Source organism: Cricetulus griseus, chromosome 3 (genome assembly GCF_003668045.3).
Source record: "Cricetulus griseus strain 17A/GY chromosome 3, alternate assembly CriGri-PICRH-1.0, whole genome shotgun sequence".
Lineage (NCBI taxonomy): Eukaryota > Metazoa > Chordata > Mammalia > Rodentia > Cricetidae > Cricetulus > Cricetulus griseus.
The window spans coordinates 257,069,027-257,096,668 of record NC_048596.1 but is presented as its reverse complement, the minus strand read 5'-3'; the positions used below and the strand labels follow the sequence as shown (position 1 = coordinate 257,096,668).

General features: G+C 43.5%; 1 protein-coding gene across 1 annotated transcript in view; it reads right to left on the bottom strand.

Moving 5' to 3' along the window:
* Positions 1–5,823: 5,823 nt before the first annotated feature.
* Ly86 (lymphocyte antigen 86) overlaps positions 5,824–27,642 on the bottom strand; it is a 61,369-nt gene continuing 39,550 nt past the window's right edge. The window contains exons 4-5 of the mRNA XM_027410368.2: positions 11,352–11,404; positions 5,824–5,907 (exon numbers count right to left, since the gene is read on the bottom strand). Coding sequence (XP_027266169.1) covers positions 5,824–5,907; positions 11,352–11,404 — 137 coding nt within the window. The remainder of the gene's footprint in view (positions 5,908–11,351; positions 11,405–27,642) is intronic.

Genomic DNA, 27,642 nt, shown 5'->3' with positions numbered 1-27,642 from the left:
CCAGGGGTTCATCAGCGAAATGTGGGAGAAGTTGGGTGTACAATACTGAGGAGAGGTAATGAGCCACGTGGCAGTGCACAGATTAATAAAAATGGGTTAACTTATATTTTAAGGGCTAGTCCGGAACAAGCCTAAACTAAGGCCAAGCTTTCACACGTATTAAGAAGTCTCCTTGTCATTATTTGGGAGCTGGTGGCCCAAAGAAAGTCCGATTACAATTAACCATTATTTGGTGGCATCATGGGGCACAGGAGGGATAAAATAAGGAAGGTGATAGTAGGACATGAGTCATTACCTCCGCTGCAGAGTACCCATACGGACACAATAATGATGTTGACTGGCATTCCAAGCCCCGTTCTACACTCTACATGCACTGTCCTTTGAATTTTCGATATCTCCCAAGAACAGTGTTGTTGGAAGGTAGTGGAGCGTAGTGGGGGAAAGACAGGCCACTGAGGCTTTCCCATTGAGGAATATAGGGATCTGGTCCCTTCTGCGTTTCTTCTGCTTCCCAGCTGCCATGAGGTAAGCAGTGGCTTTGGTCATTCACCTCCACTGCAGTGCACTGGGTCACCACAGAAACCAGAGCAAGGGGACCAAGTGACCGTGGGCTGAACTACGCCGCCCCCCCCCCGGGCCCCCACGAGCCTTTTCTTTATCAAGTTCATTTTCTCAGGCGGTTTGTTGTCAGTGACAGAAAGTGGCCAGTATGTATCTGTTCATTTAAACACCAATCCCATCTTTACAGGGTACGTATTTATCATGGCTACGCTTTAGAGACACAGGTAGAATCTCAGTGTGAAGACACTGATCATCGCCCATTGAGTAGCGGAGGAAGAGACACCCAATATCGTAGCAACTGCTGTTTTCAACTTCTACCATCTTTGTACTTCTTCCTTCACATACTTCTAATCCCCGAGACATGTCTCAGGCATAGCTGTGGTTCCCACTTGAACTAGCTGTGATGGAGACGCAAGTCCCGGGGCAACCAGTGCCGGTTCAAACTGATTGGCCTGAATGGTCATGTGACACAAGCCAGTCCAATCAGAGCAAACAACAGTCTTCAAGGCAAACCAGCTCTTCTGGGTTTCGGAAAGGAGACCCCGCCTGAGGAGGGGCCCATGTTCAGGCAGGCTTGAAGGGAAGCACGGAAGAGAAATTGGTGAAGGGCTGACAAAAGCAAACCTGACTAACAGCCAAGTCCCCGGGGCGTCAGTAGTCACAGGGGACAGCTAGGTCCCCCGCCCCCTACATGTTAGACTCAGGGAGTGACTGTTCCCAGAAGAGGATCACGTTGTCCCAGGGAACTGCTGGGCATTTTACCCAGACCAGTGCCTTATAGCTTGCCCAAGACTCTGAACTCCCTTAAAAGACACTTCAATAATATTCTATGCAGAGAGGTTGAAATTTCCCTCAAAATATAAAGAAGGGCTCGTAAGGGACTACAGTCATGGTTAGCGATTCCCAAAGAGGCCTTTGATTGTGGTGAACAGTGTAATTCTTTCGAAACCGGTTTTCTTTTTCACCTCAGAGGCTGGACAAACTCTTGGAGTTTTCCTTGGTGATTGCGAAACAGTAGCGAAGTCTTTTTAGGAGAAGAGAAATAAACTGGAATTATCTGATAGGCAATCTGGATCCCTTCCCCTGCCCTTTCTTTACCATATCACCAAGATTTCTGGCTCTGGGTACCCACTCTAAAAGAAACTTCTTTATTTAATTAAAATATAATTGCGGAAGGGAGGGAGAAGGGAACTGGGATCGCCATGCAATTCAATCTTGTTTGTAATTCAAATATATATAAAAAATAAAAGAAACAGCAATTACCGTGTTGAACTGGCATTGTACAAAAATTAACAGCCATATTGGTCTAGAAAAAAAAAAAGAAACAGCAAAAAGAAAAAAAGAAAAAAAATATAATTGCATTACCTCACACCCTCCCGCCCCCAGCCTTCAACTCCTCCGTGTCTTTTCCTCCTCAAATTCATGGCCTCTTTCTCTCCAATTAATAATATAATTGTTATTGTATTGTTACATATATATACAAATAAATATATAAATGCCACCTGCCAAGTCTATTTAGTTTTGCTTGTTTGTATATATTTTTATGACTGACCCCTTGGGATTGTATAACCATATAGGAGCAAAGTCCCTGGGGAAGATTAATTTTCTCTTTTTCTCAGCAGCCTTTAATTGCTTGCAGCTCTTTATCTAGGGTCCCAGGAGAATTCTTCCATCACTGTTAGCTTGTCAAGGGGTGTTGTTGTTGATTGGGTCTTGATTAAGCAGCCGTGATGTTGACATTTCATGGGTGTACCTTTCTGTCAGATCTAGAAAACAATCTTGCAGCAGACTTCCTGGGCCTATGGCTCTTACAGACTTTCTGCCCGGTGCTCTGCAATGTTCCCTGTGCCTTTGGTGCAGGGGTTGTGTTGTATATGTATCTGAATGAGAAGAAAAATAAAAAAGGAAAGGACAGGACTGGTCCCAGGTTTCAGCACCAGATGAATGGGGAAAAAAGAAATAAAGAGGAAAGGTCCTGACTAGGTGTGGTGGAGGAGAGAGTTTATTGCGATAAAAAAGGGAGAGTACAGCCGGAAGCAGGCTCTTCTGGGAGAGTCCAGGGTGAACTTAACCAGACCGAGCCGGCCATGTGAGGAGAGGGAGGGAGAGAGGGGAGAGGGAAGGGGCAGAGGCGAGAGCCAGACCAAGAGACCAAAAAAGAGGGTAGGAAACCAAAATGAATGGATTATATATGGAAGGGCATCTGGGGGAAGGAGAAGTTCAGGGCAGGGGCAGGGTGTGCCGGCTATACTCTATAACTGACAGGGGCTGGAGGATGCGGGAGAACCTGGTGGCCAGGTCTGCTTTGATATGTTAATGGACACCTCAGCAGTTTTGATTCCTAGCATCTTCAGTTGGGGCGGGGCTCTGCAGTCAGTCAGTCCTGTGGGGCGGGACACTTCAGTAGCTGTGGCTTTATGTCATAGTCTCTGTGTGCTGCCGAAAGATGACTTTTTGATGAGGAGTGGGACCTACACTTACCCAGGAGCTGCTTCTTAACACCCCATCTTCCACCACACCACAGACATCACTGTTTTCCACCAGAGTGAGTCTGGCCATTTCTCCTACCAGTCTAACTGCAGTTTGTAAGAGACTCCTAAATTCTGGAATTTTTTTTCCCCCTCAACTTTCGAAAATGGAACTCACGGTGAAAACCAAGGGTTAGGATAAGGCATTAGGAAAATATATAAGTGGGGACAGAGGAATGTTTTCTCACAAATCATGTTTTTTTTTGTTTGTTTTTTGCTTTTGTTTTTTTGTTTTTCAAGACAGGGTTTCTCTGTGTAGCTTTGGAGCCTATCCTGGCACTCGCTCTGGAGACCAGGCTGGCCTCGAACTCACAGAGATCCACCTGCCTCTGCCTCCCGAGTGCTGGGATTAAAGGCGTGCACCAACGCCCGGCTTCAAATCATGTTCTTATTGAAACTGAGTATATTCTCACAGCCATGCCAGGGAGGGATTGGCTCTATACATGACAGTCAAATTCATCTCAAACATACATAATCTCAATAAATGTCTATGTCTCTGGCATTATGCTTGCATGTGAGCTTAAGCATTCACTCTCTCTCTCTCTCTCTCTCTCTCTCTCTCACACACACACACACACACACACACACACACACACACACACACACACACACAGAGGCTGCCAGTTTCAAGATAGGTAAAGGGAAACTAATGGCTGGGATCTGCTCATGCCTTTGGGAGACTGTGACAGCTGTCCTGAGCTGGTGGGACATGTGAATGAGTCCACATGGTCTCTTGAGTTGTTTTTATTTTTTTAAGTCAGTCACAGGAATGCACCGAGAAAGGAATGGGGCACATGCTCAGAGAGAGAGGGAACAGCAGGGTAAGAATGGTTGTGTAGGGCTGGAGAGATAGCTCAGAGGTTAAGAGCACTGACTGTTTTTCCAGAGGTCCTGAGTTCAATTCCCAGCAACCACAAGGTGGCTCACAACCATCCGTTATGAGATCTGGTGCCCTCTTCTGATGTGCAGATATATATGGAAGCAGAATGTTGTGTATATAATAAATAAATAAAATCTTAAAAAAAAGAATGGTTGTGTAATTAGAGGCTTGCTTCTAGGCCTGGCATGGCTGTGTTTTTCTTGGGAGCATATGGGCCCACACAGGGACACTGCTATCTTTTTTGTCTGTTTTCAGCTCAGGAGACTTCCATACCACTTCTAAAGTTCTACCTTACTGTGCATATATGGCTGGCCATCCCAGTTGGTTTAGTGCTAACTGACTAGCTGGCCATTCTCGGAGATTTAGTTATATACCTATAAGAATTCAAAACAATCAACATGCTTTTGACTAGGAAACTTTTACCTCTTCTAATCTGACAGAAAGACACTTTTATAGATGTTAAGAATGGGCAGATGATAAGTCAACCCACCTACCTTTACCATAACTGTGTAGCAGGAGGTGCAGGGATCTTGCTAGGAGAGGCTGGGAGGAGATGGGAATGAAGCAGCTGCAGAGCCTGTGAGCCACCTGCACATTCAAGAAATGGAAAGGTGTGGCTTCTGGGGAGCCGGAAGCGGATGCCAACTGGCTCACTTACTGAGGTACTGAAGGAGGGACATGTGAGTGACATGAGTGAATGGGCCCACAACTGGACAAGTGGCTTCTAAGCGGCTCAGGGGACTGATAATTCTGAGGAGGTAGCGATAGTGTCTTTTGTTTCTAAGTGTATCCTTAGAACACAGTATCTGATATGTAAAGAATTCAGCCTTATGTAATTGCCCAAATGAATGAATGAATTCAAGAATAAGTACCAGGTGCACCGAGGGCAGGCAAAGCCAGGCTTTGGGGATGCTAAGTTTGAATCTTGACTGTCCTGGAAAGTCAATGAGTTAAAGCTTGGTCCCTAAAGAGGTGCTATTTAGAATTGATGCAACCTTGAAGAGAAGGAGCCTAGTAGGAGGTCTTCAGGTAACTGGAGTTGTTGTCTTGAAGGGGATTGTAGGATCCTGTCACTCCTTTACTCTGCCACATGCTCTTGCTGCAAGGTGACACCCCATCATCGGTTAAAGCATAAAGACCACAGCTACCAGCAGAAACTTCCAAAGCTGTGAACCAAGCATCCATTCTCCCTTGTTAGGGATTTGCTACAGAAATGGAGGGCTGACAGACACAGAAGACAAAGGTAAAGAGTATGTGGATGAGTGGAAGATGACGTCACTCTTGGTGGGGTTTCATCAGCATCTCCTTGTATCGGTCTTAAGGCCCAGGAGCAGCAATGACACATTCATTGTCTTAGAGCTCTGATTTTAGGCAGGCCAGCATCCTCTTGGCTTTCTGAGAGCCACTTGTATTGCACCTGTGGCCAACACTTGTACCTGAGGAAAATAACTCTTTAACCACAGACTACACTAAGAGTCTTTGAACAAGCCACAATGAACAGATGTCAGTCAGATTTTTTTTTTTTTTTAAATCCTGGGCAACTGTAAGGGAGTGTTCCTAAGGAGCAGACAAGGAGGTAAATTTGATGAGCTGTAGTTACATAAGGAGAGCCATTACAAATGGGGTCTCAAGACTACTTAGGGCCCTCAGAAACAGATCATTTTGGAGGCTTTATTATGTTTGTGGGTGCTGGGAGCATCTGTTCTTGGGGTTTAGAATGGCAGCGGGACCCATGAGGAATTTCTTTGTACAGCCCCTCTTGGTCATCAGTGATTTTTCTTACAGGTGGCTGAGTCTGGGGACCTTGGCTTTCCCTGAGGCTGAACTTGGTGTGCATTTTCTGGCAGGCCATGGTCAGAAGGAGATGACAGTAGCATTGGCACAAGCCACAGTAGCACGGTTTTCATTGTACAGTTCCAACAAAACCTGGTATTCACCCTGCAAGGGACACAGGCAAAGCGTTAGGCATCTGATCCACAATACAATCAATCACTTAATACATACAGCCAGTTTCTTCTCTATTCAAGGACAGCACCATACATAAAAAGTTGTCTCTGTGCCAAACATGTTTAGACTTCTTTGTCTTGTTGAGATGCTTTGTACAGTCTAGTATAATGATCAACATGGGGCTTGTATGATATCAAACATTATAAGTTATCTAGAAATAATTAAAGTGAACCCAAGCATGAGCATAGGTTATATTGCAAAGACTATGCTATTTTAAATAAGGTTTTGAGAATCTTGTATTAAATGTTTTTCAATTACATATATTTATCTATCTCTATATATTTTAATGTATGTATACTTGCCACAGTGTATGGTTGTATATGTTGGGGGATGTCAAAGGACAACTTGTGGTTATTGGTACTTTCCTTCCACCATGTGGGACCAACCCCAGTACAGAACTCAGATCATTAAGCACCTTTACTTGCTAAGCCATCTTTCTGGCAATATCTGTGGATTTTGTTGTTTGAGGGGGTCCTGGAACCTATCCCTCAAAAGTACTGAAGAATTGAGCACCTTATATGTGCATGGTTCCAGATGCTGCAGATAAACTAGAACAACACAGACCAACTCCCTGCCCTGTATACCTTGCATTTATTTCACTGGGAGAGATGAAAAGTTCCCAGGGTAAGGAATGCTGCAGATGCAGCTGCTATAGAGAAATTCATGCAGGAAACGAATGCAAAAGTCAGCTGGGTTCAGTGGGATTGATGTTAGCTTGCAACTCTAAGTAGAATGATCAAAGAGAGGCTTTGGAGAGAGAATGACCTTTAGGCAAAAAGTTGAAGGAAATGCAAAAGAGTTCCAGGTGACTATGGTGCCAATGTCTCCATATCTGAGAAACAGATGAGAGTCAATGAGACTTCAGGGAGGAGGGAGAGAAAGGGAGATTGGAAGCCCATAGGAGACCAGAGTCTCAGGGCCTGGCAGACATGATGGGGTGTTTGCTGCAAGTCTGAAAGGGACTCAGGTGTGACAGTTTTCTCAGGCATGTTAGGAATATCTCTCTGGCTGCTGTTTAAAAGAGGCTGGTAAGTGCCATTAGCCTGAAAGAAGTTACAGCATTTGAAGGAAGGGGCTCTAGATTATGAATGGCAAGACACACACGCTTTTATATAAAGGGTGAACTCATTCAGAGAACCTTTCTGAGGGCAGAGGGAGACATGGGCTACATGATAGGCCAGGGTAGGGGCAATGGACAGAGATCAATCTGTTTCTGGGGCTGAGGTGGGCACTAAAAGTTCGGGATAGAAGTATGTATCCATGTCCTTGGCAATTTATAGTTCAGGCTATACCAAGAAAGTGTCCATATGTTTTGGAAGATCAAAGGATCGCTCACTTTTAATTCAGAAAAGAGAAGACACAGAAAAATACAGGATTATATACAGGACTTTAATTTGGGTTAAGATATTGTTGTGTTGAAAGGAAAACAAGCTGGTGGAGAGGGCTTTATATAAATAAGGTGGTGCTATCCTTTCTCAGCACAAGGAAATGATAACAATGGCTATGCCAATTGTCTTGATCTGGTTAATATATACTCTGCATGTATCCTGAGATGTCACATTGAGCTCTATAAACTTGCATAATTATTACCTATCAATTAAAAGATACGTTTTACACTAGGGAGGTGGCTTAGTTGGTATAAAGTTTGATGTGCAGAATTTGTATCTCCAGAATCTCTGCAAAAATCCAGAGGTGGCAGTGTGCCCCTAAAATCCTAGCAGTGGGAGTGGGGGGTGGAGAAAAGTTATAAGTAGACTTTTCTGTCCCATCAGCCAGTTCCCAAATAACCACACAGAGACTTATTATTAATTATAAATGCTCAGTAGATAGCTCAGGCTTGTTACTAACTAGTTCATATGTTTTAAATTATTCCATATTTATTATCTACACTCTGGCACATGGCAGTACCTTTTTTCAATGCACCAAGTTCATTTCCTTGACTCCCGAGACTTTGCCCTTCTTCTTCATGTTCCGTTTTTGTCTGCATGTCCTTCCTAACCTTTACCTGTCCAGTTATTGGCCAGCCAGTTCTGTTATTAATCAATGAGTGTAATACACATTTACACTGTTCAAGGATTGTTCCACAGCAACAAGTGGATCCCTGAAGCTCATTAGCCAGCCAGTCCAGCTGAATTGATGTGCTGAAGGTTCAGTGTGAGACATTGTCTCAGAAAATAAAGGTGTAGGGTGGCAAGATAGCTCAGTGGTAAAGGTGCCTTTGCCAAGCCTGATAATCTGAGTTTGATTTTCAGACCCACATGGTGGAAGGAGACAACTGACTTCTGCAAGTTGCCCTTTGGCTCTACACATGCACTGTGACATGTGCCTACAACACACACACACACACACACACACACACACACACACACACACACACACTAAATGTGAAAAATAGAGATGGAATAAGATCAAGAAAAGACATCCAATGGAGACCTCAGGTCTCTCTACACACACATACATCCTTTTACACATCCTCCTGCATGCACATAAGTACACACCTACCCTAACAAGTATGTACCACACACACATACACACATAAGTAAATTCGTAAACACATTTCAAAAAAGAGGAAAAATAACCAAGATACTGGAAAGTAAATACTGAGTGGAAAAGTTTTTGGCTAAAGAGGAACCTCTGTTAGTTCAGAGACCATCTCTGGGGGTCTAGGTGAAGGAGGGGATATGAATAGGCCCTTCATTAACATGTTCTCAACTAACTGCTCTTAGGAAAGCAGAGGCTCTCCGTGTGGGCCCTGGTTGTGAGCTGGGAGCCCTGGGCACACTGTGGCTGTTTGTGGCCATTGTTGTCAGCCCTCTTGAGATCAAGGTCCTCAGCTATTCTGCTGGATAGGCCTGTGTGGAATGTGTCCCAGGAGACTATGTCCTCTGCTGAGTCTCCAGGCTGGGTGTGGGTAAGGAGCTTGCCAGGTATCTGCTTCCCAATACAGGCCCCAGAAGAGGAGGGGAACCAGGCTCAGGACTCCTGACTATGATTCTGGCTAACATTGGAATGTATCTCTTGGAGAGTTGTTTATTGGTTGAAGAAGGCAGGGAAGGAGTTTCCTGCAAGCACCATAGATGACTACAATATGGTTCTCACTTACAATGGTGGGAGATAAAAATGGCCTCAGTAGAATCTATACTTTGCATTTTGAATTTTAATTTTTCCAGGCCCGTGTCACACGCTTCAAACCTCCTTCCACGCTGAGCAGTGTTGGTGAGTCACAGTGCCTGGGCATCAGAATACATGATCAAATGACCAGCATTCTTCTGTGACCCATACTGCGAAGCCATGATGTTCTTCTGTAGGCTGGGTGAAATCATTGTATTTTCAATTTATGCTGTTTTCAACTCATGCAGAGTTTATGGGATGTAACCCTGAGTTTAGATGAGGAACATCTATAAGTCCCTTCACATCTCTGAGGGTAAATTTCCCGTCCAAGAGCTTCTATGACTTTAAGACCCTGCCCCCTTCATTTCATAGGAATTGCTAAGGGTAACTGATTTTTAAAAGCCAGCAAAGCAAAATGAAATCCAAGTGTTAGCAATTATTACATCAGTCTCTAGTGGGGTATCAGAAGAAAAACGAGGAAAGAAAAAGCATTCAAGTAGCAACAATTTGAAGAAACACTCCCTGGGAGAGTTCAGGCCGTGCATGCTAAGAGTGAGGAGAGATTGGGTTTCTCTTCCTGGCAGAAGTTGTGCATTTCACAGAAGGCCTACAGAAGATCACTGGAGAATTTCCCAAGACGGAGGGAGGGCTGGAGACTCCAGTTGTGAGTAGGATTCCTATGGAGACCCAAGAGGGCCTGTTCAAGGCTTAGGAGCTCACAGTGTGGGACAGGAGGGAAATCCACTCAGCTGAAACAAAGCTGAAGAGATTTCTTATAGAAGAGACTCTGTCTCCTTCAGGTTTCAGATGACAGAAAAGAAGAAGCTGAAAGCAAGATGTTTAAATGGCTACATTTTCTTCATGGTGTTCCATACCAATTTTTTTTCTTTTTTTTTCTTTTTTGTAGTAGGAGGGAAATGCATGGTGATGTCAGAGTCACTTAAATCCACAGGTTTCTGAAGTAATGTCATTTTGACTTTATGGGAAATCCTTGTCTTAGCTTTGAGTCTTGCTGGCGAATGCTCAGGACAGGCCTCTTCATTTACTTGGTGATACCTCACTGTAGCTTGACTGTCCTCACTATAAGTCTGTTGAAACTTAATCCCCAGCATGAGGTCAGAAGATGTGGGACCTTGTGGGACCTTTAAGAGGGATCGCCCTTGTGAGTAGATTCATTCATTCATGGACTAATCAGTTAAAGAGTCAATGGGTTTTCTGGGGAGTGGGTATGTTATAAAAACCACTTTGACTCCTTTTGTCCCTAATATCCTGTGCAGACTTAGGATGTTGCAAAGTCCTCAACTGCAAGGAGACCCTCACAGATGTTCCCCCTTTATCCTGGATGTACCATACTCTGGAGTGGTGGGCTAAGTACACCTTTACTCTTTTGTGTACACATATGTATGTGGTCATGTTTGTTACATGCGTGTGTGTGTGTGTGTGTGTGTGTGTTGAATATGTATACATAATTGTGTGTGTACATGCATGTGGAGAACACGGAGAATCGTAGGTGCCACTCTTCATGTGTCATCCACCTTTTTCCTTTTTTGAGTCAGGATCTCTCACTGACCCGAAACTTGCTAGGCTGGCTGGCCAGGAAGTTCCAGGGGTTCTGCCTGTTCCTACTTTTCTAGCATTTGGATTATAAGCATGTGCCACCTTGTTTCACTTTTTAATGTGGGCTCTGGAGATCAAACTCAGGTCCTCATGCTTCCAATGTGAGCACTTGCCCAGCTGAGCTATCTCCCTATCCTTGTTCTTTATACATTACACAGTAAATAAAGGCAGTCTAAAATCCCAAAAGACATATTAAGAGGATGGTAACTAGTGAGACATTGAAGCCCTTGTGGCTTTGTAAACTGTCCTTTCTGCCGGAAGCTAGTTGCCTTCTACACATCCCAAGCAACTGTAGCCATCTGGGGTCCCCACAGTCATACTCCCAATCCTGTGGACGAGATGCCGCATTTCAACTCTCAGTTGGGTTTGTTCTGGTTCACCCCAAAGCCTTCAACAGAACACCAATACAAAGCATCAGAAGGACAAAGCCAGAATGTTAAGCATGTCTCCCAATTATGGCATGTGCTAACACTTTCAACTACTTAAGTTTATTTATCCTCTTATTCGTCTTTCCTCATCCTCTTCCTCCTTCCTCATTTTCCTCTTATTCCTTCTCCCCTTCCTCTTTTTTCTCCTCCAGAAGTTGAAGATCTATCCTTCAGCACAATAATTACATAACAACTAAAAACAGAAAATTAGAACCTCACCTGGGGAACATCAAATCCAAGATTATTGACAGGGCCAGCATAGTAGATCTGCTCTGAAAAATACATAAAGCATAGATAACATCACTCATTTATTTAAGACAAACCCCAAAACAATGTGTCCATATCATTTGTGGCCATAGAGATGTAGGTCAAGTCTGGGTAACAAAACAAGAGTAGCCATTGATATAAAAGCTCTAATTTCCTGACTCCAAATGTATCTTATTTATTTATGAACAATAGTCTCTGTCCATATGTTGCTTGTTTTCCAATGCTGAGGCTGACAGTACAGAAATATCTGAACAGAGTGCTGCCTCCAGAGTGAAAAGTGCTGAAAGGAAGCGAGAAGGAAAGACTGAGTGAACTGAGTGGCCAAGAGTCCACTGCTGGGATGCAGGGATACAGGGTGAAACTCTGAAGCCACCTGTTCTAATGGTTTGGCCAGCCCTTTGCTCTTTACACTCTGTTACCTTGTTCCTAATATAGGTGTTATAATTAAAAAAACCATGTCCACTTCCTAGGCCTGGAAGAATGAAGAGTTAATGAACGTAACACCTGAAGAGCAGCCTGTGGTAAACTTTTACTACATCTGGGAAGAAGGGAGTGATGTTTTACAGGATGGTTGGTCAGAGGAGGTATGGCCATGGTGATAACAACTGACTAAGTCCCGAGGAACAAGAAAAAGAATTTTAAAGCAACAGCATAAAGACAAAGGCACTGATGTAGAAAAGCATCTAAGAAAGCATAAGGCCTGAGAAGGACGTGGCTTGGGCATCTGGGAAAATAGGAGTGCTATTCACTGAGATAAGGGGCCTGGAAGGAAAACGTGTCAGGGGAATGAAAGGGCTTGCTTTCTAAAATGACCAATGAAAGGGTCTTTGGAATTTGGGGGGAGAACTGGGGATGTGGCTACAAATCATTTGAGTCATTAACATGTAGCTAGCTTTAAAATCATGAGGCAAGATGAAACCTCAAGACAGAAAAAATTGACAGACAGAGGCGTGGAGGCCAGAAGCAACCAGGAGGCTCTCCAGCATTCGGAAGTTGGGAGAAGGAAAGGCATTCAAGAAAATGCCTGAACTGCAGAAGAGAAGGAATGAGTGGAGTGAGGAGGTTAAGAAGACTCACCCTGAGGGAAGCACAAACATAACTGTAAATGAGGAGAGCAGATGCAGACTAAGATCAGTGTTGACTGATTTGTAAAGTCAGGGAGCCTGACTTTTTGGTTTTCTCATTGAAAGTCACAGGCAGAACATGGAGGCCAAAGGCCTTGGGTGGCGAGAAGCAAAGGAAGCTATTACAATTTTCCTTCTGAACAATGTGGAAGGAAATTCCTTGAGAAGCAGCAAGATTCCTAGGATGCACTGAAGGCTTTGTTTTGTTTTGAGGTTTGTGTCCAGGAACTCCAAGACAGTGCATCGGTCCCAAGAGGACCATTGAGTAGCTTGGCTGTAGACAAGGGCTGGGTTCTAGACACTTTGTGTTTTTTTCCTCTTCTCTAAACACTGTGTCTGTTGCTGCTTATTGCTGGAGGAATCACATGGTGTCATGTCTATTATGTCTATTAGAAATAAGTCTAGCCACATTCAGGAGAGGTGAAGTGCCAGCTGTCCTCTTTTGAAGACAAGAACAGCAAAGAATTCTGGTCCCTCACGTAGTGGTGGTTGTCTTAATGGTCATGACGCTGCATCACTGGATTAAGAACAGTGAGTATTTTCACTGTGCTAAAAAACCCATCTTTCTCCGACCCCACTTCACAGGCTTCCTATCTCAGTCACATGAAGAGCCGGATTTTTTTTTTTCTAAATCTATTTTAAAACAGACCAACTGCTTGTTTTTAGTTAGCATACAAAACAATGGGTTCCACACTGACATATTTTTTTTCCTGTTTATTTTGAGACAAGGTCTCACATAAGCCTGTCTGGTCTTGGGTTTACTAAGAGTCTAAGGATGCTCTTGAATTTCCCGTCCTCCTGCCCTCCAAGTACCGTGACTGCAGGTACACTGTCCCCAGATAACATGTCAGTTTTCACACATGCTTATGGTGGTAGGAGAATAAGATGGAGAGGGAGGCTCTATAGGCTTCAAGAGTATCATGGGAAACAGTCCCAACAACAACAAACAGCCGTTAGCAGAATGACTGGAGACCATTCCTCACCAGGGCTACATGTAAGGGACAGAGCATGTGTGAGAACATACTTTCAAAAGCTGGGACCGGTGGATGCTATGTGAATGACTGTTAAGTCAGAATCTAGGGGCCTGGGCTAAGTTCAGGGTATCTGCCTGTTTGTGTCTGTTTCCTTCTCTTTCTCATATTAAAACCTAATGTATGCATGTCTCTCTGTACACACACATATCAGATCTGTGGAGCTGGAGTGATAGTCATTTGTAAGCTGTCTATGTACTGGAAACCACATTCTGTTCCTACGGTAAGTGCCCTTAACCACTGGGCTATCTCTCCAGTCCTGACTTTCTTGTTAATCGGCTGTCTCCATTTCTAAACTATCAGTGTTCCTGGTCCAATTCTTTGTTTCTGGATATAGGAATCTTGAAATCATATCAAGTAACCTCTGGAATTGGGTGCATGCCTACAACATACATTATGGTTCTTTGTTTATATTTACCCCCCTCTCCCATTTCCTCCCTTCTCATCTGCCTTCCTGCTGGTCCCCTTCCACCCTCAAAGCCCTTGTGCTTCTCTCTGTGTGGTTGGCCCCCTGTGGGCATGGGCCATGCTTACTTTAACGGTCTTGGGTGGCCCAGGGCAAATGACTTGAACTAGGAAGCAGAGATGGGTGGAAGGTCCAGTTCTCTTGGTCACTAGCAAAGTGACAGTGGGTAATATTACCACTCAGCTTCCAGACTCACAAAACAGAAATAGAAAAACTTCCTTCAGGGCCCAAGGAGGATTAGAGTCCTTGTCTGTAGCCTCATTGGGCAGAGTGTGGTCCCCAGGAAGGGTAGTGACAGTTGTCACTAGCTGTTTATTAGTCACCTCAGAGAAGTGTCATTTGATGGATTCTGACAGGTACAATGGCACTCAGTTTTTGGAAGTCTCGTGTAGAGACATCCACTTTCCTTTTTCACATTTTCAGCTTCAAAGATGGACACACACAGTGGTGTGAAGAACACTGTTTAGATGATTCCTGCTCTTCTCCGGTGATCACTTAGTGCCCGAGGGTTTGCTAATTTGTGCTCTTCACTCTTAACAGGTCCTTCTCTGGGAGAAGTTTTCACTAAATTGGTTTTCTATGCTTCACACTTTCAACTGGAGTTTTTTTTTTTGGGGGGGGGTGGGGAGCACGAAATTCCAGAGAATATCTGCGAGTAACTCAGGGAAGTGACTCTTTGTTGTTAACTCGGAAAAACAACACCTAAAATTAAACTCTCGTTCCTTTCCTTCTCAGGCCCTCTTCGTTTCTGAGACTCCTTTAATTAACATTCTCACTCTCCATACTATAAAAAGATCCCCAGGATACTTGCACTCATTTCTTCCTTTCCCTCATTGAAATAATTTGTTTTTAATGTGCAGACGATAGAAGAAATTCACTTCTTTGATTCTGAAAATGTTTCTAAAATATGGATCTTTTGTTTTTTTTCCTTATTAAAGAGAGTAAATTGACTTTAGTTCAATTGAACTTAATTTGATTGTCTTTTGGTTGGGCCAGAGATTGACATCATGCTTACTATGCAAATGCTGGACCTCCGAGCCCCATTCCTAGCCCAGAAACTCACTTCTATAGCATGGATTTTAAGTTTCCACAGGGTCCAGAAGACACAGGCTTGGGGTAAAGGACTATGCCTTGCTCCCTTGTTGGATGAGTCCCACTGACCTCAGGGAGAAGCTGGTATACTGGGGCTAGCTCTCTGTTTCAAGCTCTTTAGTTCTGGCAGCCCTGGCTGCATTGATCAAGTCCTTGGTAGGTCCAGTTAATTACTCTGTTCTGCTGGTATGTGGGAGGGCCCCTTCTTCAGCAGGTTCTACTGAGCTTGGCCAATTGTTCTGTCTTTTCTTCCTCAGAAACAAGGCAGAGGCTGGAGCATAGGTACTCCCAGAGTGGGGGTACTCCCAGAGTGGGGGGTGCTCCCAGAGTGGGGGTGCTCCCCGAGTGTTGAACTCTACTGGCAGCAGCTGCATCCTTTCTCAGGTCTTGCTGGAACCTCATTGGAATTTCTTTCCCCTTCTCAACATTTAAGCATCATTATAGTGTTTTAACAATATGAAAATACATAGACTAACAATTATGATGACAAGTTTATTAGTTTATGTAGAACAAGGGCTTCCTTTTAAAAGATGATTATTTTTATGTGCTATGCTGGGGTTTGAACCTAGAGCTTTCTCCATGTTAAGCAAGTGCTTGATCACTGAGCCACACTCTCAGGGCACCTTTGTTTACTCAGACTTTCTCTCAGGTGCAGAAGCCAGAGCATTTACTTTCCAGCTGACCATTGAAAGCCTCAAGCTGAATTAGATGTGTTAATAGCTGTCTTTTTGGGTGTAGCTGCTGTTTCTGTATGGAATCCACCTCTGAGTCTGCACTAGGCACTTCACCCAGTCCTGGCAGTAATTCCTTTCTGCGTTGGTTCTCTAGGTACACTTCCTCTTGCTTTGGCAGGGCAAATGGCCTTTGGCCATGTCTATGATGGCATTTCTACACTGAGTTAACTGAGGTGGCCACTCTAAATGTGGGTGGCATGATTCTATGGGCTGGAGTCTCTGGCTGAAACAGCAGGTGAAAGCGGGCAAAGCACCAGCATGACCTTGGTCTGCTTCTTGGCTGTGGGTGTGGCCAGATACCTCTTCTTCCCTGTCATGATAAACTGTATGTCCTAGATAGTGAACAAAAAGAAATCCTCCTTTAGGTTGTTTTTTGTTAGACTTTTGATCACAGCAGTGAGAAAAGTTAACTTTAACAAAGCAGCACCCTTGGACCAATGTCATTTCTTTACTTTTTAGGCCCTAGCTGGTAACTGTTTTCTCCTTCGTGAGTTGATGAATTTGAATTTTTTTTTTAACTTAGTTTCTGTATATAAAGGAAACCATGCCATATCTGTCCTTCCTCTGGCTTATTTCCCTTAACACATTGTCTCATCGTCCCCTAGTTTTACCCATGGTGTTAAGAAATGATGGGGTTTCTTTCTTTAAGGTAGAATAGCACTCTACTGTGTAGTTTGATCGTAATGGTTTCATTCACCCGTTGATGTTTCTACTTCTTGTCTACTTGAATACTGTTTTGAAGAAAGGAAACCCTTGCACACTCTTGGTTGGGGTATAGTACAACTATAGAGAAAAAAAAGTCGATGCCTTCGGACCCATGATCCAGCAGAACTCTTTGCATGCAGGGGAGACCAGTGCATCTGGGAGATGCAGCTTTTGCTCTGTTGGATGGAGCCCAACAAAAACAAAGGTTAGATGATAGGCAAACCAAGAGAGAGGCAAAGGTCAGTGGAGCACATTGACTGTCTCTGGAGGGAGAGGAAGGGAATGCGTTACTTCACTCCAATGAGTTGTGAATAAAACCTTTTCCCTCTCCATACCTCTGGGTATTTCCTGAGCCAAATCTAGACAAAGGCTGAGCAAGGCTCCTCCAACACAGCTCTTCATGCCAGCACTCCAGGCCCTCTCCTCTCCTCTCCTCTCCTCTCCTCTCCTCTCCTCTCCTCTCCTCTCCTCTCCTCTCCTCCTCTCCTCTCCTCTCTCCTCTGCATTTTCTTGCTCTGCCATGACCTTCTTTCCCATCTGCTCCCTTTCCTTTCTTTCCTCGTCCCCCTCTCCCATCCCCTTCCCTTCTCTCCGTCGCTCTCTCTCTCTCTCTCTCTCTCTCTCTCTCTCTCTCTCTCTCCCTCTCTCTGTATATATGTTTGTGTGTTCACACATGTGTTCATGCTAGGAATTAGACCAGGGCTCTACATTTTTCTGGGTGATTTTACCACTGTCTTGTAGAGTTTGAGCTGTTTCTCTTTCACTTTTGAGAACTAATATTTTTATTTAGCATATATGGGTGTTTCACCTGTGTAGAGGTCTGTGTACCATTTGTGCCTAGTGCCTTGAGGCCGGACTGTGGCAGGGTCGGGGTGGGGGCAGTTGGATTCCTTGTAACTGGAGTTACAGATGGTATTGAGTCCCCATTTGGATGCTGGGAATTGAATCCAGGCCCTCTGGAAGAGCAGTTTCATTCTTCAGCCATTGCTGCTTCCCATTTTAATTTTATTTTGAAGGATACCCTGGGAGTTTCTGCTGTACATCTGCTTCAAGTCTCAGATGGGCCTGCAGGAGCCTTACCACATGCCTGCAGAGAGTATGTGGTGAGGGATGAGAGAAGCAGAAATCCAGAGGCTGCTGTGGCCCTTTGGTGTCATGCCAGGTCAAGGGATTGCCACCTGGGCATAGGATTCTGTGTTAGAGATGACATGGAGAGGAGCCAGGGAATCAGTGATTGGAAACCCCAAAGGATGCCCTTGACCTGGAGCCTCCTGACCTTGAGAAGAACAATCCTGAAATACTGACCAACATTCCTCCAAACTGGTGATCAGATCTATGATACAGTGATGGCTAGCTTTTCCTCCTTCTTGACTCCCCCACCCCACCCCCTTTCTCCTGCTTAGTGTTAGGTTTCTGAGTCCCTCATTTCTGTATTTACACAGGGAGGATCCTGAGTGCAGAGTACGCCCTGGTAGAAGGTACCTGATATGGTTCAATTGCAGTTTGTCTCCATCCAAACCCATGTGATGTCATGGCATTGAGAGGGAGTGGGATCTTTGAGATGAGTTTAGGTCTTAAGGGATAGCACTCTCATAGAAGATTGGTGCTCTGGCTTTGTAGGAGTTACACTGGTTATCACAGTTGCTTTTCTGCTTTGAATAGTATCTTTAATCTCCTCTTCTTGCTCCTAAGTCATGTTAGGAAGCAGCATGAGTCCCTCAGCAGATGTGGGCATCCTTATTTGAACTCTAGAACTATCTATCTAAACAAACTTCTTTCCTTTATGAAGTACCTGGGCTCAAGGATTATGCTATAGAACTAGAAAATAGGTCATGTCAGTGCCCTATTTTCCTTGGGGAGGGATGGGTTTATTTAATCTCATACTTCTAGTTAATGGTCCATCACTGAGGGAGTTAGGACAAGTACCCAACCAGGCCAGGAACTTGGAAGCAGGAACTAACGAGAGGCCATGGAATAGTGCTGCTTACTAGATTGCTCCCCATAGAGTTCTCAGACTGTTTTTTTTTTTTTGTTGTTTGTTTGTTTTTGTATGACCCAAGACTACCTGCCTATGGGTGGCACAGCCGACAGTATGCTGGGCCTGCTCACATCAATCATTTGTTAAGAAAATATCCTCAGGCTTGGCTACAGGCAGATCTTAGGGAGGCATTTTCTCGGTTGAGGTGCCCTCCTCTCAGATGACGCTAGCTTGTGTCAAGTAGACAAAAAACTAGCCAGCCCACATGCCAGGGTTACATTTGAGCTAGTGCTGGCCCAACAAGTCCAGCTGTTGAGTCATTTGGAACAGGTTCTGATGATAGGTCATCCAGTCTATTATGTTGGAAATAGCTTGGAGTTGGTTTAATGACATTTACGCCGAAAACCAGGAAGGTGAATTTCCGTGTTCTGAATTGTGTATGCTAGGTGTGCATGTTATCAGCTGAGCTACATCCCCAGCTAATACCCAGTATCTTGACTGATCCCACTGGCTATGTGCAAAGTCAGGTGCCCTGGGAATACTTACTGTCTTCCTTTCTGAAACCACAGTCCTACTTTAGAGCCCACAGCTTTATAGCAACAGTGGCTACTTTCCCTCTGTATGAGTTATTTTCATTTTTGCTCAGTAAGTTCTATTTTGATATCTTCCTCTACACATACAGCCAGACCTCTGACCCCTTATGGAATTGTACTATGTAGAGAAATCAAATGTTATTGGCAACTCAAAAACATTCACTGTGAACTTGCAATGGATCATTACAAAATTGTCAAATAAGAATTCTCCAGGGTCGAATCAATCATGGCCTTCTATTCACACCTCTCAAGCAATTTCAGAGGCCAGCTCATAATCAATTTTCTTTTTAGATAGCAAGCTTTTTTTTTTGAACTAGGAATGGTTTCAACACATGAGTTACATCATTGACTTCAGGCCAGATTGTTTCTCTTCTGGGTAAGGAATATGGCAAGCAGAGGTGGTTATGAGTTGAGAAGGGGTGACAGTAATGTCCCAGTGAGATAAGGTTTTGATATGAAGCAATGATATGTCTTCCTAACAGAAAAACTCATATCTTGCCCTGGGCTTGTGGGCAAGTGTGTGATCTAGGGAGTTCTCAGTTGTTTGGTTTTTCACAAGGTCATTTTAATCAAATACACATGGGGCTCACTCAAGGTTTCCTTGGATTGACTATACATAGCGACTTGGGCTCTTGACATGGCAAGCAGAAGTCAGAAAAAGTGCTGTTTTTCTCAGTAAGCGTTGCATAGGCAGCAGTGGTCACTCACGGATGTCCACACCCTGTTCCCTGGAGACTGTCACTGTGCCGTTTTATGTGGCCAAAGGGACTTTGCAAATGTAATTCAATTAAAACTTTGAGATAGAGAGATGACCCTGGGTTAGACTTGGTGCAACTAGACGATAAGAGGGAGGAAGGATGGGAAAAGGAAGAGGAGAGGCCACATGCAGGAAACAGAGTTGTAGCTGTGAGTCAAGGAATGTAACAGTCCCAGCGACAGAAATGGATAAGAGAGAGGCTTTCCTAAGCTTCTAAGGACATACAGCTAGCTCTACTAACACTTTGGATTTAGTTTTGTGGCATCCAGACTTCAAGAGAACAAATCAATGCTTTGAATCGTGTATTTTGTGACAACTCATTACAGCAGCAGTAGGAAGCCAATACAGTGGTGTTGGATTAGGAGCAGAGGAACCAGGAGGCCAGGCAAAAAAAATGCAGCCACTTTTGAGTGGTGCCTCCTTTGCATTTGTGCTTCTCCAAAAGGGTACTTTAGAGCCATGACAGAAACGTGTTCTAGACTTTGAGCACCAGAGAAGATATTCGGGGTTGAACTGGGCTGGGATTTCAAATGCAAATTATTCCAATGAGGTCAGGACAGACAATTACAAGCAATACAGAGCCATATGAAGCAGTAAGTTGGTTCTGCCCAATAGAACATTCTGCTAAGATCCCATCAAATATGGCTGCCATCAGCTTTCACTGTGAGCAGTCCAACAGATGAGTTGGCTTTTAGTTTACTTTTATAGAATTTGTTTGTTTGTTTTTCGAGACAGGGTTTTTCTGTGTATCTCTGACTGTTCTGGAACTGACTATAGACCAGGCTGACCTCAGACTCATAGAAATCTGCCTGCTTCTAACTCCCGAGTACTGGGACTAAAGTTTGCTCCTCTATCACCCAGCTACTTAAATAAAATTTAATTTGCTTAAGTAGTAGAAACATTTTTTTTAAATAGTCACATGGCTTGCTACCTCACTGGAAATGAAATTCTGGGTCAAAACTAACAGAAATACAATGTGAACCACATGGGCCTTTTAGGCTTTTCTAGTGGCTACATTTAAAAAAGGAAAGGAAAACAAGTAAGATTAATGAGATATGTTGTTTAAGCAAGTTATTTAAAATATTACCATTTTTAGCATGTAACCAATATAAGAATGAGGTGTTTACATTAATTCTTTTTTTTTTTTTCACAAAGTTTAAAATCTAGTATGTGCTCTACACTTACAGCATGTCTCACTTTGGACTGGTCAGGTTCAAGGGTTTCACAGATCTGGTGGCCAATGATGACTGCACTGGGCAGTCATGGATGAAAAAGAGGATCCTGTAAGTAGGAAGACTGATTTGCAACTTCCTTCCTCCTGCCAGGTCTGTTTTCCTTTGCTGCTCAAGTTTCATGGAAGAAATGCCTAACTTCTGGGAAGCAGAAAAAAGAATTCAGCTTGTTCATTATTTTCTTCTCCTCTTACCAACCTATTCCTGGATTTCTGTAGAATCTAAATACCACACTCAAATCCACCTTATCGAGTGGTGCAGTGACTGGATTCCCAGGTAAAACGAGAACGTGGGAGAGAAAAGAAAGGGACTTAATCTGCAGAAACCTGGGCGGGTCTGGCAAGAACACTAGGAGAATACAACCTAAGCATTGAGGAGGCCTGTGGTCTTGGCCTGGGAAACTCTGGGGCCCTGCACAGCAGAGCCCGAGGAATGTTTAGTTAGTTAAAATGCAAATACCAGTAACCGTAGGGTCAGACTGCGCTAGAACAGAGGAAGGGAGAGTTGTCCTTTTAAATTAGCTTCCTAAATGATTATTGCGTGAGAGTGTGAGTCACTGAGTTAGATTTATGGAATTTCATAACCGGGTAAGGCCTTGGAAAGAAGCTAAGCATTGTCTCAGAAAATTAAAATTGCTTCTGGTCCTAGGCCATCATTAGCCATACTATATTGGGCTCAAACTAACAGGCTGATGATGTTAAAGGACAGTTTTAACCCACAACTGGATCATTCACAGCTGCACTTAACTTTGAGGATGGAGACAAAATGCCAGATCCACACCATCCCTTCACAATCAAGGGCTCTCCTTTCATTTTGTTTAACAGAGAGGGGTCTCCTTTTGCTTAGTCATTGTTCATATCCACTCTTTCGTGACCATTGTTCTTAACTCTGTGTTCTGCAGTTCCAGAGTAAAGTCGATCTACTCATTCAATAAGGAGGCTATTGCCTTTGCTGACTCTCCCTGAGTTTGCAGCAGTAGTGGCTGCCCACAAAACCCAGAGCTACTTAAAGTCTACAGACAAGGAATAAAACATGAAGATAAGAAAGGGTTGAAAGCCAGGCGACAGAAATGCAAATGGGGCTTTCCCCAGGGCTGCAGGAAGGCTTGGGAGATTCTGCTTGGCTGACCTCTGGGGAATATACAGACTGGGAGCAAAGGCATTATTCCTGCTGCTTTGGTGAGGAAGAGAGAGCTTCAGCTTCTAAGCCTCAGGCCTCCAGTGTCTCTCTGGGTGCCTTGTTAAGACTCAGGCTTCCACTCTGAGGCTGAAGATTCCCCAGGGGCTTCCAGCCCTGGCTTGAGATTCTCTCATTAGCTGCTTGAGTAGCTGCTGTAGGTGATATTTTGAATGCCTACCCTAGAAACAAGGTTTCACACACATTAGCCTACGTCTCCCTTTGATCATCCAATGGGTACAGTCACATACAGGAAATTGAGGCTGGGGAGGTACGTGGCTTGCCCAAGGTTACACAATTGGCAAGTAGTTAAATCTGTAGGTTTGGCTCCAGAACCCACAACTGTCCACCAGGATAGTGGTTCTCAGGGTATGGTCCCTTTACCAGCACCATCAGTTTCACAGGAGAGGTCTGGAAAGGCATTATTGAGTTATCCCTGCTTCTGAGATTAGCCTTTCACCCACAGTTCTGTAAGTAACCCCCAAAACTTATCGGTTCAATAAGTTGGTCTGTTATGGCTTCCCTATGTGAGGTGAGCACCCTCTTTCTAGACACAGGGTTACACAAGGCATGCGCCTTCGCAGAATTTTCTTCATGAGCTTGAAACTTAAGTGTGGCCCATCCTCTGCAGTTAAACACAGCCTCCAAGCAAAGTTGGTGCCTGTTCAGTAATGAGAGCTGCTGGCTGAGCTTGATCCCATTCTATTCTCCAGTAGCCAGACAGGGTAATGAGGCAGGGAGCAGGACATTGTCCCAGAATAATATTGCTTTTGCGGTTACAAAATGACAGTGGGAACAAGGATGGCAGGAGAGATTGTACAATTTCCTAGGTAGGTTCATCCATGGGAAGAGGAATGGAGACATCTTGTCACTTAGGCTATTGAGAGGTTTGATGAGGGTCAGGACTAGAAGCTGGGATGAGGAGAGGTTGAGAATAAAGAATGGGGACCATTGGAGCATAAAGCCTGCAGCAATAGAGTTTGCGGAAGCAAGTGGTCTCAAATGGCCCCAGAAGCCAGATGAATGAACATGTAGAGCAGGGGTGACATATTTCATAATTGAGGCGTCAAATGGAGCTGCTTAATCTCCCTCTGCTATGGCAGAAATCGGTGACCAAATTCTCCAGCTTGCATTTGTTAAACAAGTGAATAATGAGGCTTGTGACGTGCTGTGTCTCCAGCATGCTTTATGGAAGGTGTCAGGTTGTCAGCATAGATTAATGCTCTTCAATGTCCTGCCTGGAAGGTAGTTTTTGGCCTTGTCTTCTACTATAGCAGTGCAAGTAGAAGGCATTTTACAGAGAGCACTTAATGGGAATTTTTCCAAATCTAGGCAATATAGAGATTTTATTTTCATCACTCACCCCCTCTTTCACAGACCCAGGAAAGCAGCATGCTGAAACAGAAGTAATGAAGGCAACTAGAGAAGCAAATGGATCCCGACCTGTAGATTTTGCTAGAAATGTTAAGATGAATTTTGGATAGGTATAGACAGTGAGGCTGAGGTATCTTAGAGGTTAATGGTATCCTAATGATCACCAGGTGCAGATGCTCCATGAGAACCAGGACAGCAGGAAACACCCCCCAGGACCGAAAGGAAAGGAGGACAAGTAGTCAGAAGAGAGCACCTACTGCATCTCCACTTTGGACTTATTTGCATATGTAAAATCAGTAAGCACCATAGTCTAAGCCCTTAGTTACTGTCAGGGCTAATATCTACCCCAAGAGCAATATCATGCTTATATATAGCTCTCAGTGGATTTACTAGATATTGAAATTCTTGTAATTATGATGTATTTACCATATTGGACAAACAATTAGAATAGGAAAGTTGATTTATGCAGAAGATAAGCCAGAGAGCAATTATTTTCTAGACTAAAGAACTATTCAGGGACTTGGGATTTGGCTCTGTTGGTAGAATGCTTGTGGAGCACACACAAAAGGCCCTGAGCTTGGTCCCTAGCACTGCATAAGCTGGGCACATGCTTGTAGTCAGTCCTAGCACTCAGGGCATAGAAGTAGGAGAATAAGTTCAGAGTCATCCTCAGCTATGTAGTGAGTGTGAGGCCATCTTGGAATACTTGAGAACTCACCTCAAATATAAACAACAACCAGTTCAAAAAACACCCAAGAAAACAACCAAAAGCCCAACAATTTGTTACCCTGCAAGAAGTGGCACTATGGTATTTCTTTGAAACGTAAAGTTTAGGTAGAAGCCCTACCAGTATCTACATCTATTCAAAGAGGTTGAGATTTTGGGGGTCTCCAGCTTGGCCTTGTTTCAAACCCTGTACAGGGCTCCAAGCAGTGGGCGGCTCCAAGCAGTGGGCCCCTCCCCTGGAGTTGCCTCAGTCCAGACTCTGCCCTTAAAAAAAGCCTACCATTGGTGGCTCCACCAACTGAGAGCATTAAAAGCCCCTACCTCTGGGTTCCCTTGTGGTTTTCTCATTTTCCCCTGGGGCATCTAGGAATGCTTTGCTCAGATTAAACCTGGATTTATTAAACCTGGATTTATTAATTCTGTTTGATTGGTTTATTACTTCAGTGACAGTGGGTTCTAATAACCAGGGATTTTAAACTTGCCACCTAAGAGTTTAAAGCTAATGAGTTTAATATCCAAACTCGATTTTGTCCTGTAGCTTACACGGTGCACAAAGTGACATATGTTCACATCTGTTGTATTTTGGAATAGCTTTCAGTTGTGTATTTTTGATGAAAAGTGTCTTGGACAGGGACAAGGGCCTCATGAATCAGCAGTTCTTGTGGGTAGGCACTGTCTCCTGCACCTCTATAAGATTCTAACATGAGAGTGACATTATCAAGTCCTTTTGGTGTCCAGTGTGTTGTGCCGTGTCTATGAGAGATGTCCCAAAGGACTCACTTATATGTATACAGATGTACCCAGTGCTTTTACACATAACCCTCATTCTTGTCTCTCCCAGTTTTTAAATTTTAATTTTAGTTGGTTTGGGGAATAGGTTGGTGCTTTAAGAGTTCCATTCATTGTAACAAATATCTGAGCTAATCCTCATAGAAAGAGAAAATATTTATTTGGGCTCAGGGTTTTGGAGGCTCAAGTCCATGATCAGGTGGGTCCTTTGGGCCCGTGAGAGCACGTTCAGAGCAAATCCATTTCACTCATAGCTAGGAACCCATAGAAAGAAGAGAAATGGGGTTCCACACCTCCAATGACCTCATGTTAGACCCCACATGTGAATGGTTCTATCATGAGCCAACAGCCCCACACAAAGGACGGATCTTTCAAGGACATTTAAAGCAAACTGTTACAGCTGGGTATAACAGACACCCACAAATCAGTTCTTTAAACAGTGAGTTATTTCTAAAGTCAATTACTCACTTGGTGCTGTGAGATCAATGCCAATCTCGACCGCTCTGACTAGAATTCACAGAGGTTTAGTCAGAACCAAGTTTGACAGTAATGTGCAAGTTATCATCAGGAGTGGAAAAATCACACACTCATTGTTTACTTCATGGCCTTGTTCTGGGCCTTTGCTCAAAATTCTAGGTTCATTTCCAGAAGAGAAAACTCATTACTATATGGTCCTATATAATGAACATGTGTTACCATACTCCTTTGAGTAATTTCTCCCAATTTTATTTGGGTGGAGTGTGATATGAAGAAGGCTTCTTCCTACTTCCAAACTAATTTAGTTTCATGGTCAGTAAGGCTCATAATTAATTTTTGGTTCTATTTAACATGCCACTCTCACTGTCCTGAGATGGGATATTCTAAGAAATGCATTGAATAGCATTAACCCTACTGAGAGGAGACAGGGAGAAACACACACACACACACACACACACACACACACACACACACACACACACACACAAGCCAAACTTGGGGGAGATTTCCTATGTCAGTTGGGTAAGGGGTTACCTTGTTGGGGCTCTCTGAAACCCTACCTTATCTGTTAAAATAAAGCTAGGAAAAGCAACAACAACACAAAGCATTTTCTCCTCTTATACTCTCAAAATATTATACTTCTGGCTGCTAAATGTGTGAGATTTACTTCTTCAGTTTCAGCTGGGTATCCCACAATTCAGCTCAGTTCTGACACTAATCAGTTAGTGATAATCCCATAGGTCAAGGGCTTGATCCCACAAGACTGCCTTCCCCCTTCATTTCAGACACCAACCACAAGCAGTAGGCTCTCAGAATATTCACTTTGAAATTGTGGCTGCAACCAAGGGATTCATCTGAGTCCTTTGTTTTGCTAGATAATTTGCTAAAACAGCTTGCAGAACCCAGGAAAATACTTGCTAACATTTTCTGTTCATTCTGAAAGGTATTACAGGGGATACAAGAGAACACACAAGGCAGGCTATGTGGAAAGATGTGCGGAGCTTCCTTGTCCATTCTAGGCACACTGCTCCCTCCACCCCTCACAGACCTACACTCACACTTTAGGGATCACTTTGAAGCTGCTCCCCCTACGTGGACATAATTTTGTATTAACTCAGTCTCCTATACCTTATCAGAAGATAGAAGAGGGTGCGATAGGATGTTCCTGGCTTGTAATATGACTTTGCATTTCTGATGACCAGCTGCAGAGCCAACCAAGACTAAATCAGTAGAACAAAGATACTCATCACCCAAAGAAAGTTTAAGGGGTTTAGTATCTGTGTCCATGACTAACACGAAAACAAAATGTTTTCCCGGTTCCTCTGTGGTTCAGGAAGTTACAAAGGGCTTAGAAGCTGCTGGGAACCAAGGACAGAGAATGCAAATTGTGAGACACAGTACCACAGATGCAATAATAAGGCTTCCACACTGGGTGAGGTTGACAGAAGCAGTACGTTGGTTAATACATATGACATTCTGGCACAGGTGCCTACTACAGTCAAGAGCTATGATAATGCTGACTGCTATCTGTGACGACTTCCTGAAGTGAAGGGAGTGCTTTTTAGCCGTGGTGGAGATTGGACTAACCTGGCTTGATTCTGACTCCAGGGAATGTTATTTAATTGGTTTGGGGTACTATCTATATGTTGGGATCCTCACCATTTTAAAGGGATGTTACATATTATAATAAATATTATATAAATGTTATGCTAGTTGATACATAGGATAAAGATATTCATTGTAATATATAATGCTATATACAATGTTATACAGTATAAATACATATTTTATGAATATGTTATACTATATTAATGCCACTTGTAATATATTACTTTCATTATAGTTCTATTGGACAATGTTATACTATATTATTTCATATAATAATGTTATATAATATATATATGTGTGTATATATATATGTGATATATTAATATGCAACCCTGCCCAGTAGAATTATCATGAACATCATGCATGTACAATTTTGTTTTT